This window comes from Procambarus clarkii, chromosome 18 (genome assembly GCF_040958095.1).
Source record: "Procambarus clarkii isolate CNS0578487 chromosome 18, FALCON_Pclarkii_2.0, whole genome shotgun sequence".
In the NCBI taxonomy this organism is placed as follows: domain Eukaryota; kingdom Metazoa; phylum Arthropoda; class Malacostraca; order Decapoda; family Cambaridae; genus Procambarus; species Procambarus clarkii.
This window is the reverse complement of record NC_091167.1, coordinates 32,569,505-32,584,647: the sequence shown is the minus strand read 5'-3', so window position 1 is coordinate 32,584,647 and position 15,143 is coordinate 32,569,505. Positions and strand designations below refer to the sequence as shown.

At 37.0% G+C, this 15,143-nt stretch overlaps 1 protein-coding gene across 2 annotated transcripts in view; it reads left to right on the top strand.

Moving 5' to 3' along the window:
• Positions 1–15,143, top strand: part of rt (Protein O-mannosyltransferase rt) — a 40,116-nt gene that overhangs the window by 22,410 nt on the left and 2,563 nt on the right. For both annotated transcript variants that reach the window (XM_045736775.2, XM_045736774.2), the window contains 11 exons: positions 2,733–3,034; positions 4,278–4,402; positions 4,701–4,877; positions 5,366–5,540; positions 5,653–5,902; positions 6,648–6,868; positions 9,056–9,188; positions 10,297–10,407; positions 11,978–12,131; positions 13,705–13,922; positions 14,071–14,229. In XM_045736775.2, the coding sequence (XP_045592731.2) occupies positions 2,733–3,034; positions 4,278–4,402; positions 4,701–4,877; positions 5,366–5,540; positions 5,653–5,902; positions 6,648–6,868; positions 9,056–9,188; positions 10,297–10,407; positions 11,978–12,131; positions 13,705–13,922; positions 14,071–14,229 (2,025 nt within the window). The remainder of the gene's footprint in view (positions 1–2,732; positions 3,035–4,277; positions 4,403–4,700; positions 4,878–5,365; positions 5,541–5,652; positions 5,903–6,647; positions 6,869–9,055; positions 9,189–10,296; positions 10,408–11,977; positions 12,132–13,704; positions 13,923–14,070; positions 14,230–15,143) is intronic.

Here is a 15,143-nt window from a genome sequence, read left to right as displayed (position 1 = left end):
TCAAGTGCCTAAGTTAGCTGTTAAACAGTTGGAGCTCTTATTGCTACCAGGTTGTCGAAACGACCTCGTAGCGTTTGGAACTCGTAAACTGTTGAATAAATATAGACTAAACCGCCACGATTGAGGAAAGATGTACAGGTTTCGTAAGTGGACACGTAAATTCTTGATGAATTCTGACCCTTGGATGCCATTTTAATTTAATTGGTATGGCGAGTTTTAAGAATTGATCACTTATCTCGCAAATAACTATATACACTTGGGTTTGATTTTAATATTATTACCCCCCAGCCAATACGCTATTCACACAGCCAACTTAAGCTAACCTTCCCCCCCCTCTCCCATGATCCACTCCTCCCACATCAACCCCTCCCCCCCTATCCCCTGCTCCTCGGCTCCCCTCCCACATCTAGGGGGGGGGTAGAAATAGCCTAAGCTACTCTATCCCTTTGAGATGTATTTCTTGCTTATCTCAATAAACATACTTGAACTTCAACTTGATCCCACATCAACCCCCCACTCCCCACCCCTTTTCAGCAACCCTCCCACTACATTATTAATGATCAGTTTGCCAAGAGAGAACCACAGCCTGGATTTAATGTAATATCTCAGTTTTTATTAAATGGATAATAGTTTGTGGACGCTTCTTATTACTATTAATGTTTTAATTGTACAATTTCTATAGTGCCATTCACCCCGCTCGGTAATGTTATAAATTGACGGGAAGAGTATAAATCCAAGATTTCTAAAATTTAGGACTAAATTGTGGCCGATTGTGGTGCTGTAACCACTGTAGTTGCGTCAGTCGATGATTGGATCGTTTTATCCTATTTTTAACGACCAGTTCCGTTTTTGGGGTTGTTGACTAGTGTATCTTGTAGAGAAGATACAAAGAGCGCTTTTACTTTTGAGTTTTAAGCATTGTATGGCCGCAATCCTAACATTAGGCTCGGAACCCAACATTTTTCAACTTCAAACTGTATTTGTTAATCTTTCCCATTTTAAGTGAGTTTCCCGCCCTATTGTATCAACGATTTGCAATTGTTGCTGTTCATTTGTCTAAATTGTTTATAACACCTCTGCAGCGGTAGCATTTTTAGTTGGAAATGCCAACCTAATATATCCGGATAAAAGTTAATGCACGACATTCAAAATAATTTTGTTAGCATTATAGTAAAATTGAAAGTTTTTTTTTTTTTTTTTTTTTTTTTTTTTTTTTTTTTTTTTTTTTTTTTTTTTTTTTTTTTTGGATCAGCACAGAAGTCTTTTTACCCGGTTTATGGGTGAACATTATTCATGAGCAAATTTCTGCCAGTTATATTAGAAAGGCCGTGGAAAGTGCATGATCATTGCAGTATAATATTGATAGTCATCCAAGGACTTGCTGTGTTCTTAGATTACTGACCAAACTACACGTAATGTTAAAGCATGTAGGAGAGTTTCACCTTCCGTATTGGCTTAGTGAGGGGGCATGACAACGTTTCAAAAACTAAATTGACTATATTCAGCCCGGTCTTGCGAGCGTTCCTAACGTCAGGAAACTTTCGTATTACAGTGCCTTATCCTAACCTACCAGAGGACCCACAAACAGAAAACTTTTATCTTGTACTATTGGCCCTCTCAGAACTACATACCTTTCCATAACAGGGACATTGTTAGTTTCGCGTGCCTCCAACATTTTTTAGTAAGACAGTTTTTGGCCTTGGGTAAAGTACATGTCAAAATGTGATGTACTATTCTGGAGAATGGATTGCACATTGGCCTGTGTTATGAGGACATATGCCAAAAACTGGTGTACTAAAAATGGTAGCGGATCGAGAAATTGACGTGTTCTGTTTTCTCTAAATGGATCTTCGGAACTGGAATGGATATTGACGTGTTCTGTTTTTTTCTAAATGGATCTTTAGGAACTTGAGCACAACAGTTTCGTGACGTTGGGAATGGTCGGGAGAACGGGCTGATTGAGCTGGAATACCTTGTTCATCAGCCTACATGCGTGTTCTTTGTTAACATGCAAATCTTATTTTTTCTTACTTGACCTCTCACATAATTCAACTGTTTTTTATCATATTATTTCTACCGTACCATGACATTGCCATAATTCTCAAACCTTCGCATCAACTTTTTCCACTTTCCCTCTGCTGACTGGACTAATCTTTAGTGTGTGTGCCTTCCATGGAATGACATTTTCCTTGTATGACCCACCATAGTACATTACAGTATGACGAACAAGTCAGTGATTATCATTATTGGAATGAAGTCATGTTCAAAAGTCAGATTAATTCAGTGTGGTGGTCACTGCAGTTGTGAAACGACCACAACTGGGATGTCGGGTTTGATTCCCGCGGCAAGACGGAAGTTATCTTTCGCCTGGTTTCTCTGTTCACCTACCAGTAAACAGCTACCTGGGAATTGGGCAATTGTTGTGGAGTCCCTTCCTAGGGAGGGTCAGCAGCTCGATTGGGAGGTGGGGGGGGGGGGGGTGACCTCAATACCAGACTAACATGTGTGCATGCACAACAGCGTTTTGGCATTTACAGCTTCGGCGGGTAGGCAGTTCCTTGCTTGCAACTCTGTGGGTGAAAAAGCATCTATTTTCTATCCTGCATGAATTAAACCATAATGCAAAAAATTCAATTTGAGCAAAGTTTGCTCTTTACTTGGTGCAATATTCAGCCAAATTATGCAGGGTTTGTCATCTGGATACTAAGTAATTTTTTGTATTAATTTTACAGGGTGATGGAGAGAGTGCACCAGACACGCCACCACCGGAAACGGCCCCAGACGAAGCTGTTCCTTCTTCTACTTCCACCACCACCACCACAACTACCACCACCACCATTGAATCCACACCTGCCACCAAAACCTCTGTAATTCAAAGATCTTCCACGCGTCAAAAATCAAAGACGTCTACCAAATCGGCCTCGCCTGCCCCTCCCCTGGAACTTAGCCTACGTCTGGATGGCATGTCCGTTTCCCTATTCGTATTGTCTTTTATTACTCGCATTTGGAGACTGGACAGCCCTAAAGGCATTGTGTAAGTATTCTTAAAATTAAATGAAAATAGGGAAAAGAACAGAGTAAAGGTTGAACAGTCGGTTATCATAAATACAAATGTTTATTGGTGGAAATAATTGGGAGAAATAGAAGCAAATTGGGTAAACAAATCATCACTGGGTAGTATAAATTACATTTCACACAGGTATTTTTTTATTCTTTTCCATAATTAAATTTTCAGCTGACTTATCAGTGCCACATACAGTAGTTTAATTATTTAACCCTATTTGGTACAGTTCTAGTGATTTTTATTTTTTTCAACCATCAGATTTTGGTACTTGTTCTGACACGTTATCCATATCTTGACCGTGACATATTGAATGTAAAGATCATTCATTGAAAATAGATTATTCTCTATGGAAGAAAGTTCTAGGCCTGATGCATTGAAAACAAAACTAGTGTGCATGTTAAAGATAAAATAAGGCTAAATGCAGTACACACAGTACAGTATAATCATTCTTGGTAAAAATACACACCATGATAAAGAAGTGAACTAAGTGATAACATTCAATATTAAAAGGGTACTTCATACAGGTTTTTACTACATTTGGGAGGCTGTTCTGCTGGTAAATTAAACTTCATTGATTGCATGTTGTTTGTACTATAAACTATATACAGTAATGAATAAATTATGAAATATTAATGCAGGACCATCATATTGGGGGGACCACTGCCTGCAAGAGCATAGGTTTTAAAATAATGTATTGGTGCTTATAACCTACTATTATCACAAGGCAGACTATAATTAGTAAAAATTAGTCTGTAGTGTGCCTAAAATTCTTTACATTCATTATCTGACAGCAAGTGTATTTGCTGTCAGATTTGCAAGGTCACCTGTTGGTGACCTCACTGAAACTGGCCGCTTTCGTATGAAAGAAAATACACAAAAACAGATGGCTCTGTCTGATCAGCATCAAAAGAATTTATCTCTAATCACTTCACAAAGTGCCACTCGCTTTGCTGTTGCCTCATGAATTACATGTAAGTGATCACAATCATGCTATATATTATTGGTTTGATGCCTGTTAATTCCCAAAATGTATGTAGTACATCTTGCACTACAAGACAGATGCCACACTGCAAATATACACGCCTTAGTTTTCATCGTTTAATTAATGATGTGCAGGTTACCAGTGGGTCAACAATATCAGACACAAGCAGCTTTAACTTGTATAGACATTGACAATTATTACTATTCATGAGTAATCACCTTAATTTCACAGGTTTGATGAGCTACACTATGGAAAATATGCTGGTTTATACATGCAGAACACATTCTTCTTTGACTCGCAACCTCCACTTGGAAAACAGCTGATAGCCCTTGCTGCCTACTTAGCAGGCTTTGATGGTTAGTTGGCAGGGAATTTTTATTTTCAGATTTTTTCTTTTATATCCTTTAAAAGAATGGTAAGGTAATAAAAAATTTTCTATTAAGGCTACAAACAATTTGGTGTTCTGCTTTAATGGTTAATCAAAATAGAAATGTAGAATACCCATTCTTTTCCATAATTTGGCAAATATTCAACTTCACTCATAAGAATGCAATACAGTACTGTATTTGGTATTGCTGTTTAGTGTTGATTGCATAAAAATATTTTTGTATAAAATTTGTGAATAGATCACTTAAAGCAGAATTATTTTTACAGGCAACTTCAAATTCGATCGCATTGGTACCCCATATGATCCTATTGTACCAGTATCAGCCATGCGTGTTGTACCTGCATTTTTTGGTTCCTTGCTGATGCCCACAGTTTATAATCTTCTGGTAGAGTTGGGACTGTCTCATTATGCTGGAGCCCTTGCTGCATTCCTCATGATCTTTGGTAAGTAAACTACTTTGACATTGAAATTTAGAGCAGATAAATTGCAGCATGTTTAAGTTGAGTTTAGACCAGTGTTGGACTAGTTATTTTAAGCCCTGTAGTGAATCACTTGTCAGGCCAGAGCTAAATTGGATACCTAGACTTTGTCATATTTCTGTGTGGTGCATCACCAAAAACATACTGCAAGATAAGCAAGGTGCTTGTTAAAACTTTCAAAGTTCCCCTCATGAACTTGAGACATTGCAGGAACAAGTCTGTTTGGATAGATTAAAATGTACATAAGTGCTTTAAATTTTAAGGTATATAAATCACTTGGGTAAATGGAATGATTTCTGAACAATAAGATTAATTATATACAGAACATATATTACCCGTGTTAAAGAAATACAAATTTTCATGATCGTTTCTAAATTGTTTTATTACTTGAATATTTTTATTATGCTATAAAGGTTGCAGATTGGAAATTAATGATTCTTTTCACTTTGCAGATAATGCTATATTAGCACAGTCCCGTTTCATCTTAATGGAGGGAATTCTTATGTTCTTTGGTTTGTTTGGCCTTCTCTGCATTTTGAAGTTTCGTCGTTTTTACAATCAGCCTTACAGCGTTCCCTGGTTTGCTTGCCTTATTGTTGGGGCTGCATCACTGAGTGCTTGTGTGTGGTAAGTAAATTATCTTTTGCCAAGACATGCAAGAAAAGAAATTGTTGCTTAAATGAAATACTATAGCATGATTTTCCAGACACTACTACAAAAGTAATTGTTATGTTTACAGTGTGCGATACTTTGGTATATTTACTTTCCTGCTTGGATTGGGCATCTTATCTCGTGACTTCTGGATGATGGTTGGTGACCGTCTGGTAACAGAACGCCAGTTGCTTGGTCACTTCCTCACTCGTGCAGCGATATTTATTACCATACCAGTTGCACTGTACATTGGCTGCTTCTATATTCATCTGTCATTGCTGTATAAGGCCGGGCCAAATGACAATATTATGACATCAGCATTCCAAGCCAGTCTGGAGGTTAGTTGCATCTGTATTAGTTATATTACTTGGATAATGCTGGGAAACTGTAGTACTGTAGTAAGAATTATGCTTTATTTTATTTTTAAATCGAATCAAATAAAAAATCTTAATCTCAATGTTTATTCAGGTAAAAGTACATGCATAGAAGATGAGTTACAAACATAACATTAGATTTATAGATAGAGCTAGTACATACAATACCTAAAGCCACTAATACGCACAGCGTTTCAGGCAAGTCTTAATCACTGACTATTATGATTATGATGACTGAGTAATCATAATCGTTTTGGGCATAATCCTAATCAATAATAATCATTGCTTAGACTGATCTCTGCATTTTGGAAGTTGCATGTGTTAAGAGATTATTTTTGTTTTATTTACCCACACGGTACTTAGCCCTGTGTAATTGACTAAAACAATCATATCAGTTTATTTAGTAGGCATCCTGCAGTCTTGGGAGACTATGGAGTTGCGCTCTGGTTGTCGAGGCTGGAGTGTCCTCGACAACATACAGTACTATGAAAATATTAAGTTTTACTATGGAAATCATTTATTTAGTGTTACTGTAATTGTATAAAATTAGTTAATAAACTTTTTACATTTTTTATTTTGGCTTCTGGAAATATATAATGCATTAATTATTTTTAGGTTACACTAAACTGCATTTAGCATCATGCCATAAAGTTTTGTAAAATTTTATTTTTTTTATACAGTACACTCTTAACACTCGATAATTTTACAGGGTGGTTTAGCATCTATTATTGCCAATCAACCAGTAAAGGTGCTTCATGGGTCACAAATTACACTCCGCCACACTCATGGCCGCACTTGTTGGCTGCACTCTCATGATGCAGTTTATCCTGTTAAGTACCAAGATGGGCGGGGCTCGTCACATCAACAACAGGTCACCTGCTACAGCTACAAGGATGTCAACAATTGGTGGATTGTGAAAAAGCCAGAGATGTGAGCTAATGTGTTATTTTTTCATTATACATTACAGTACTGTACTGTATAATAATAATTCATTGTCAAGGGACAGGCAGCCAGTGTGTGTTTATACATGTTAGGCTTATATCAGTTTCCCCCAAGGTAGATTTACTGATCCTGCCCAGGATGCAACCCCACAAAAGCTGACTAACTCCTGAGTACCTGCTTAGTGCTAGTTGAACAGATGTATAGGAGACAGGAAGTAGTGTATGCCTAGCCATTTCTGTTCCCTTGAGGTTTGAACCCAGAATTCTGATTGTGTGCGCGTCAAGAGCGAACCAGACTACTATTATGAAAATGAGCCGAATTAATTTCGGATCTGTATAGTTAGTCCCTGTACTGTAAATTCAAATACATTTCATTGTCCTTGGTGTAAAGTTAATGGTTTTTTTTTTGTGCCCCCTTTTATTTTATAGCTAGCGGTACCTGGCCACGCATTGCTGTGGCTCGGCAACGCATGTGCGTTGCTGAGCCACAGCAACCTTCCCTGTCCCCCAGTCCTCCCCACCATTTTCCCCCTCCCCCCCTCACCCATCTCCTCGGCCTTTCAACCATTCTCCACTCCACCATCCCCTCTTCCTTCCCACCGTGCCCCACTCCCCTGTCCCTTTGTCCTCCCCCATCATTCTCCATTCCTCCATTCCCCCATCCCCTCGTCCCCACCATCCCAAACTCCCCCATCCCCTCATCCTTCTCCACCATTACCCCCTCCCTTGTCCCCCTCATCCTCCCCACCATCTCTCACTTCCGTCCCCTCGTCATCTCCACCATTCCCCACTCCCTCGTCTGATGCCTTCCCAAATGGTCTGATGTTCCCATCAGAAAATTGGGAATATAAAGTGATCTGATGTTCCCATCAGAAAATTGGGAATATAAAGTGATCTGATGTTCCCATCACTGAAATATAAGAAAAACGGTTAAAAAAAATGAAAAAATAAAATAAACTATACTCACAAAATGAATGGTATGGTAAACACAGCTCAATTCTAATGCAATTCACACAAAATAATTAAATCAAAATGAAAATAAATCAAAATCCATGAAAATTCTATATCAATGCAATCAAACATTGAAATGGAATTGTAACACATTTAGTATAGCATGTGTGTTGCTCTTACATGCAACAGATGACACTGTTTTTCAAGAAAAGCGAAGTTTTACCTGTCACAGGTGTGGCATCTATACATACACTTACGAAATGAATGGTATGGTAAACAACACACCTGAATTCCAACAGTCACACAAAATTCAATAAAAAATAAAATAAATTGAAATCTATTGAAATAAAATTTGTCAATGCAATCGGAAACATTGAAATGGAGTTCGTAGCATATTTAGTATAGCGTGCATGTTGCCATTATGTGCAACAGATGGTGCTGTTTTTCAAAAACACATGGATTTTACCTATCACAGGGGTGGCATCTATAAAGTAGGTATATGAAGACGCGCCTATTCGAATGCAACGTTGTCAAAATTTCAAAGCAAACGGCGAAGAACTTTCGAAGATTAGCGGTTATGCACAAACGAACATTTCCATTTTTATTTATATACAGTAGATAGTTATCTGAATAAACTTAATTTTCAGAATGCATCTTAACCAGTTGCACAAGTTGTAAGTGGTTGTATTAATAATAATCCAGTTATTAATTGTAATATTACATATGACCAATATAACAACCTACTGACATTTTGCAGCTTTAAGGTCAACATAGTCACCACAATTTCTGCAGACTGGATAATATGTGCCTGAACTTGTCTTTGTTTTCTTTAAGAATTCAACTGTTGCCAATATTTCTCATTTCTTTGCAGTAAGTAGGAAGTTGTAAGCCTTTTAACACAAAATATTCTCCACTTGTGCTTCTAGGCCCTATACTTTTCATTAGGGTTTTGGTTGTGTGTGTGTGGTTATTGAACATATTCTACTTGGGCGATGGGAGTGTTCCATTATTGGATATGGATGGAACACCTCCATCCATATCCTTCAATGATCTCGTGTGAACAATCTTGTCTGTTTGCTAAAGCTATGTGTAACTACTTTGCCAGGCAAGTCTATGAAAATCCTTGATGGTTTAGCATGTAAATTTTTTTTTTTTCCAATATTTAAAGTTGACTATTAGGGCAGTCTTAAATGGTTAATTGTTGTATTTCTGCCTTTTCTTGCAGAGAGGAATTGGTTGTGACAGAACCTCATGAACACATTAAAAATGGTGACATTATCCAGCTAGTTCATGGGCTGACCTCTCGTGCCCTCAACTCGCATGATGTTGCAGCCGCCATGTCGCCACACAATCAAGAGGTAAAAGAAGTTTCCTACTGTTCGCATTTTCTCGTAGTTATAACAGTAGCTGAAGGGAGGATATAAAATAAAAATATAAAATCTTGAAAGTGTGAGAGCATTCGTAAAATGTAAAATTGTGAATGGAGGGGAAGGGGGGTTGATCATGTTGAATAAATGGACAAATTTGATTAAGGTACATCTCCAGGAAAATTGCTCTCTACTTGTTAAAAGTAGGAAATTAGGTGGTTACCTGGTCAGGCCTGGAGGGGGCCTGGTTGAGGACCGGGCTGTGGGGTCGTTGAACCCCGAAATCACAAGATAGGTAAGGTACATACGACTTTTATAATACATTTGCAAGCATTCAGTTTGATTATTGCTTTAAGCAAGTCCATTTTGTTTAATTGCTTATACTGTACTGGTATATTGGAAGCATTGAAAGAAAAAATCTATAGTTTCGTTTCCTGTTGTCAGGGGTCAGGAAGCCTATACTTGGGCTTATCAAGGTCCCTCGAGGCCAACTATTGACTTCTCAGTACTATACTCCACAGCCATTGCTGAACTCCAGGGTACTTATTTACTGCTAGAATAGAGGCAACATCTGATAGGAAACATTCCCAACTCTCTCTCCTAATCATGGGAATCAAACTAAAGACCCTCAGTTGCAAGTCGATAACGTATTTTAAAATACGACCTGCTAAGAACACTTGGTTGTCTTACCAATTTATTATAAACAACATCCAACCACCATTGAAATATCCATCTTGGAGAGAAAAATATACATGCCTGAAACATGTACAACACGTGAAAATAAAAACAGGGAAGCAAATTTTTGGAAGAGTAAATGGTACAGTAAAACAATGGTGAAATTATATTTATAAGGGTTTGTTTAATTAAAGAAAATGGTAAATTATCAAATATTGCTGACATACATTTGCTAATCAAACCAAAGAAGAAAATTTACATTAGGAGATAAAGAATTATTTGATGTTGCTAAAACTTTTAACATTGTAACTAATAGCAGCTTGTCTAAACTATAATATTTAAATTGGTAACATTCCTATTGTTTTGTAGTTTTACATACTAATATTGTTTGTATTTAATGACATTTTGTATTATTTTTAATAAGGTTGCTGCATACATAGACTACAATGTGTCTATGCCAGCTCAGTCTACATGGCGTGTAGAAATCCTCAACAGTGAACAAACCGACGGACATTGGCATGCTGTGGAAAGTCAGGTAAGATATTTTAGGTGTTTATGACCCACTGTTTTATCAACTTTTAAGTGGCTAAGTAATATGAATTGGTTGAAGTATGTTTACAGGAAACATAATTATTAATAATAAAATTAATGCTTGCATTTTTAACAAAGATTTATGTAATTTAGAATTTTATGCTAAATTTCTTGTAAATTTTGTGATTGCACATTACAGGGTACAGTCTGTTGTGGACTTGTTTTGATGAAGTTCAGTACTTGATCTTCAAGAGTCATAGCCATCTTAAGTTTAATAACATTTTGTCTCATTCAGTAAAATTGGGTAATTATTTTTTACAATATTTTTTAAATAGATTTTTTCCCTTCAGTTTAACGTATTTAATATTCATCATTTTTACAGTATTAAAATTGCAAGTTTGGATCTATTAGTGGTTATAGGAAAGCTTAATAGGCCTTGATGAATCATTTTACTATGAAAAATTAACCATATCTCTTTTAATTAACAATTGTGCTTTAATTTTTGGTTATGGATGCAGTGAAAATACTGTAAATTGGCATTAAATTGTTGAATGGGAAGACCAGGCAGGTAGATGAAGCATACAGAACTTAGGCTTAGTGTTAGGAAATAGGTGCCGCTCCAAGCAACAGCCTGGTGGACCAAACTCTCACAAGTCGAGCATGGCCTCGGGCCGGGCTTGGGGAGTAGAAGAACTCCCAGAACCCCATCAACCAGGTATCAACCAGGTGGAAGGATAGTAAAGGGGAGCAGACCATGATTGAAGGATATGGTAGTGAGGAGGGCCAGCTTATCCTAAGGGTTCCCAATGTCAAGAAACTGTCGTACTAAAGTGGCCTCAACTTAACCTACCTGAGGAACCAAAACAGGACAGTCAATTTCGCGAGCCGCTACCATTTTCTAGTCTAGCACGACAATTTTTGGTCATGGGTAGAGTATGCATCAAAATGCGACGTTCCATTACGGGGGATGGGTCGAAGGGAAATACAGCTCCATTAGGATGGGAAATGGTGTACTGTATTGGATAGTGATTTGTTTGAAATGCAAACAAAAAGCATTTGCCTAGTGGTAGAAGAATTGGCCTCGTTCATAGAACTGTAACAAGTGTAAAGTGGGTATTTTACCCTCCCATTGATGAGCCATCTTCAGGTTCATATATCCAATCACTAACTGGACAATTTTATTGATTTTGTTACTTGAGGCAGGGTTTGTCATGTTTACTTCATTTCCTTTCCAACTAAAGTACAGTACTAAAATGCAGATATATATTGAAGGCGTTAAGTTTGTACAGCCATTTTCTTAAAGATGGGCAAGACTGAAGAGGCAAAAAGTTTTCAAAAGATAGACATTTACTTTATGCATGTTCAAAAATAGCTTTACAAATTATTTAAGTACATTTTAATAAAGATACTTGATGGTTGTGAAACTATTTTGGTAAGTGGCCATATTGTTTGGTAACAATTTACTAAATTTAATGGGTGTAGTTCTGAAAAAAAAACTTGTACTGTGCAGTCTGCCATGTGCATTGATGTGACTGAATGAGTTTATTAAATATCTTTACTTTTCTCACATCCAGATACGTTTGATTCATGTCAATTCAAGTCAAGCTCTCAAGTTTTCTGGTCGCCAGCTTCCAGACTGGGGTTTCAGACAACACGAAGTTGTTACCGACAAATTGTTAGACCAGGAAGACACCATTTGGAATGTTGAAGAGCACCGCTACACCCGAAGTATGTAGTTTAATTTTTATTGATAGGCTTTGGAATGAAAGGTGATGGCATCATGATTACCATTTTCCATGGTCATGTAGTAGGGAGACATCATCATGGAAATAAAGATTAGTAGTATAGGAGGGAGGGAAAGGCAATATGAAGATATTACAAAATTATTCTCTGTCCATTGACCATATCTTACATTTTACATGGCACCAAAAATTGGTACCACCAGACTGCAGCAAAACATCAGCAACCGACTGGCTCATAAAATTGGCGTGTTTTAAATTGTCATTCGGAAATTTAAATTTGTTGTCTTTCCCAAACTGCTGGTCTCACTATAATCAATAACATAGTTCCTTATTGTTGTTGAATGGAAGGCACTGTTTGTGTGTGAATAGTGCTCGATGTGGTATTGAAACAGGTGGAACTAGGATGTTATGAGGGAATGAATTATATGAATGAAATATTGTTTGTGACATCGTGAGATGATTACATCTAGTTTACAAAACTGGCAAAATAAGTGTGGATATTTTGCTAGTGTCGTGAACCTGGTTTATTCTTGTCCTTGGTACTTCCTCTTCTTTTCTAATTGTTTTAATTAATTGGTAAGACTTCAACTGTTAAAATCCTAGATTGGGAAATGAACTTGATAGAATGCAAAATATTAATAAGGTGTGCCAATACATGTTTCTACATTGAACGCCGAGCCTCCATAGTACACTCGTGCGAAATAAATAAAATTACTGTACAGTACTTCCAAAAAAGGTGTAAGAACCTATAGCCTACAATGCTACAAAACCAGAGAATATGCTTTCTAATAGCAGTGGGTGTGTTAAAGGTGGAATTTCTCTGTAGGTGCTAAAAATTCTATTTAGATACTGTAGTGATTAATGCTAATAAAATAATTCCCTGTATAAGTGATATTAAATTAAGGAGATGGACAGAATGCTATAAATTACAGGCAAGTGTTGCCAACAGCCATCCCCTTTGTTAGGTATTGGAAAAACTAATTGGGCATAGAATACTAGAACATTAGTATGGAACATAATTCATAACAAAAAAGGAAGAGGTTCAAGGAAGGAAAGTAATGTCTTAATCTAATTCATAATTTAATCCAATGAGTGATTCAATAGGGAAAAGGAATAGGGATAATTTGGATAGGGAAAAGAGGGAATGGGTGGTCTGCATCTGTCAAGACTGTCTGAAGGCCTTTGCCTATCTATAAAAAAAACTGAGCGTGATGGAAAACACTGGTATAACGGGGAAGGTTCTTTACTAAGTGTGATATTCATTATCACTCCTAAGTTTACTTGGTAGCTTAGAAGTATAGTAGTAATCGTTGATGAACAGGAGTCTCCCGAGGATCGGTGTAGCCCATTTTCTTCTGATATATGTACATGACCTACATGAAAGTTGATTTATCAGTATTTACAGAGGATGCTAACAACTCGTCTTTCCCAGGCTAAAATTCACAACGGTTGCCTAACCCATGGTGCACTGTTTTCATTAAATCTTAACTGTGTGGAAAATAGTTATTTTGTACAGAACATAAACTTTTCTTCCTCACTAAAGCTAACACAATCCACAGATGAAGACAAGAAAGAACGAGAGAAGGATTTGCTGCGTTCAGAAATGATTCCAATGGAACGCAAAAATTTGACCTTTTGGAATAAATTGTTTGAGCTCCAGTACAAGATGTTGTTTAACAATCAGGAAAATGTTGCTGGCCACATGTATGCTTCGGAACCCCTAGACTGGTTATCTCTCAAACGAGGCGTGGCATATTGGATCTCTGCCAATAGTAATGTAGGTGTACATTAAATGAAATGTTTTTCTATAAATTGATTTAAAAAAAAATTAAGATTACTATAAATATATCATTATTTATAGTAAACACTACTACTATTTTTTACTACTATTTACTATTAAACACTCAATACACTACTATTTTCAGGCTCAAGTTCATTTCATCGGAAACATTGTTACCTGGTTGTCGGGAACACTGAGTTTGGTGGCATATGGTGGCCTGTTTCTAGTGTACCTTTTGAGGCGGCAAAGGGCGTGTTATGACCTGCCGGAGAATGCTTGGAACAAATTTTGCAGTATTGGCGAGGTGCGTGGTGATTTTTGTTATCTTTGTGTAATTAGTTCTAAGAGTAGTACAGTACAGTGATGTAAATTTACAGTCCTAAGTGTAGTGTGCTCTTGCCTGATCTGAACTGCACTACAGAAGTGTTATAACCTTTTGGGATAATTGTGCAGTTTGGCAATTGATTCTGATCTAGAATTTTAGCTTAAATGTTTATTTTAATGTACAGTACTGTTGTTAGCATTAAACCAATTTCACCCTTTGTATATTTGGCTCTAATTAAAAAAAAATACAAAACAATAAAGTAGATTACAAAAGCAGCTTTCAGAGTAGGATATCCTGCAGTCAGGCAGGAGTGACTTGCTGAAAAGGCACCATATGGAACTGTTCAAACTATCCTTGCTGGATCATAATGGTGCCATGGAGGCACTGGACAAATGCATTTATATCCAGCCAAGAACAGCATTGAAAGATCTGCAAAACATTAAACCAGAGCTCCTAATAGCATCATTAATTATAAAGTTATCCAGTAATCTACTATTTTTTAGATGTACATTTGCCCTCCATACTGTGGCTCGAAAAAAAAAGGCAAAAAATCACCACTATTGTGGACATTCTCTGAAGATCGATAAAACCAACCAAAGTGACACTGGTAATCTTATTAATGAAAACTGGTCCCAGCTTGCTAACCAGCATCAAAGGGTTGAGTTTGAGACTGGATTAAGTACTATATTCTAAAGGTGAGGGAGAATGTTTATGAAAAAAAAAACTGGTTTACCATAGCCAACTAACTATAGTATTGGCAATCGGTCATTATTGGCTCTGGAGATATACAGCAAGTCAGTCCCATTACACTGCATAATTAGTTTCTTTTGCTACAAAGAATATCAGTACAGTATTATACATTAACAGCTAAATAAGCAAGTATATTGCACAAA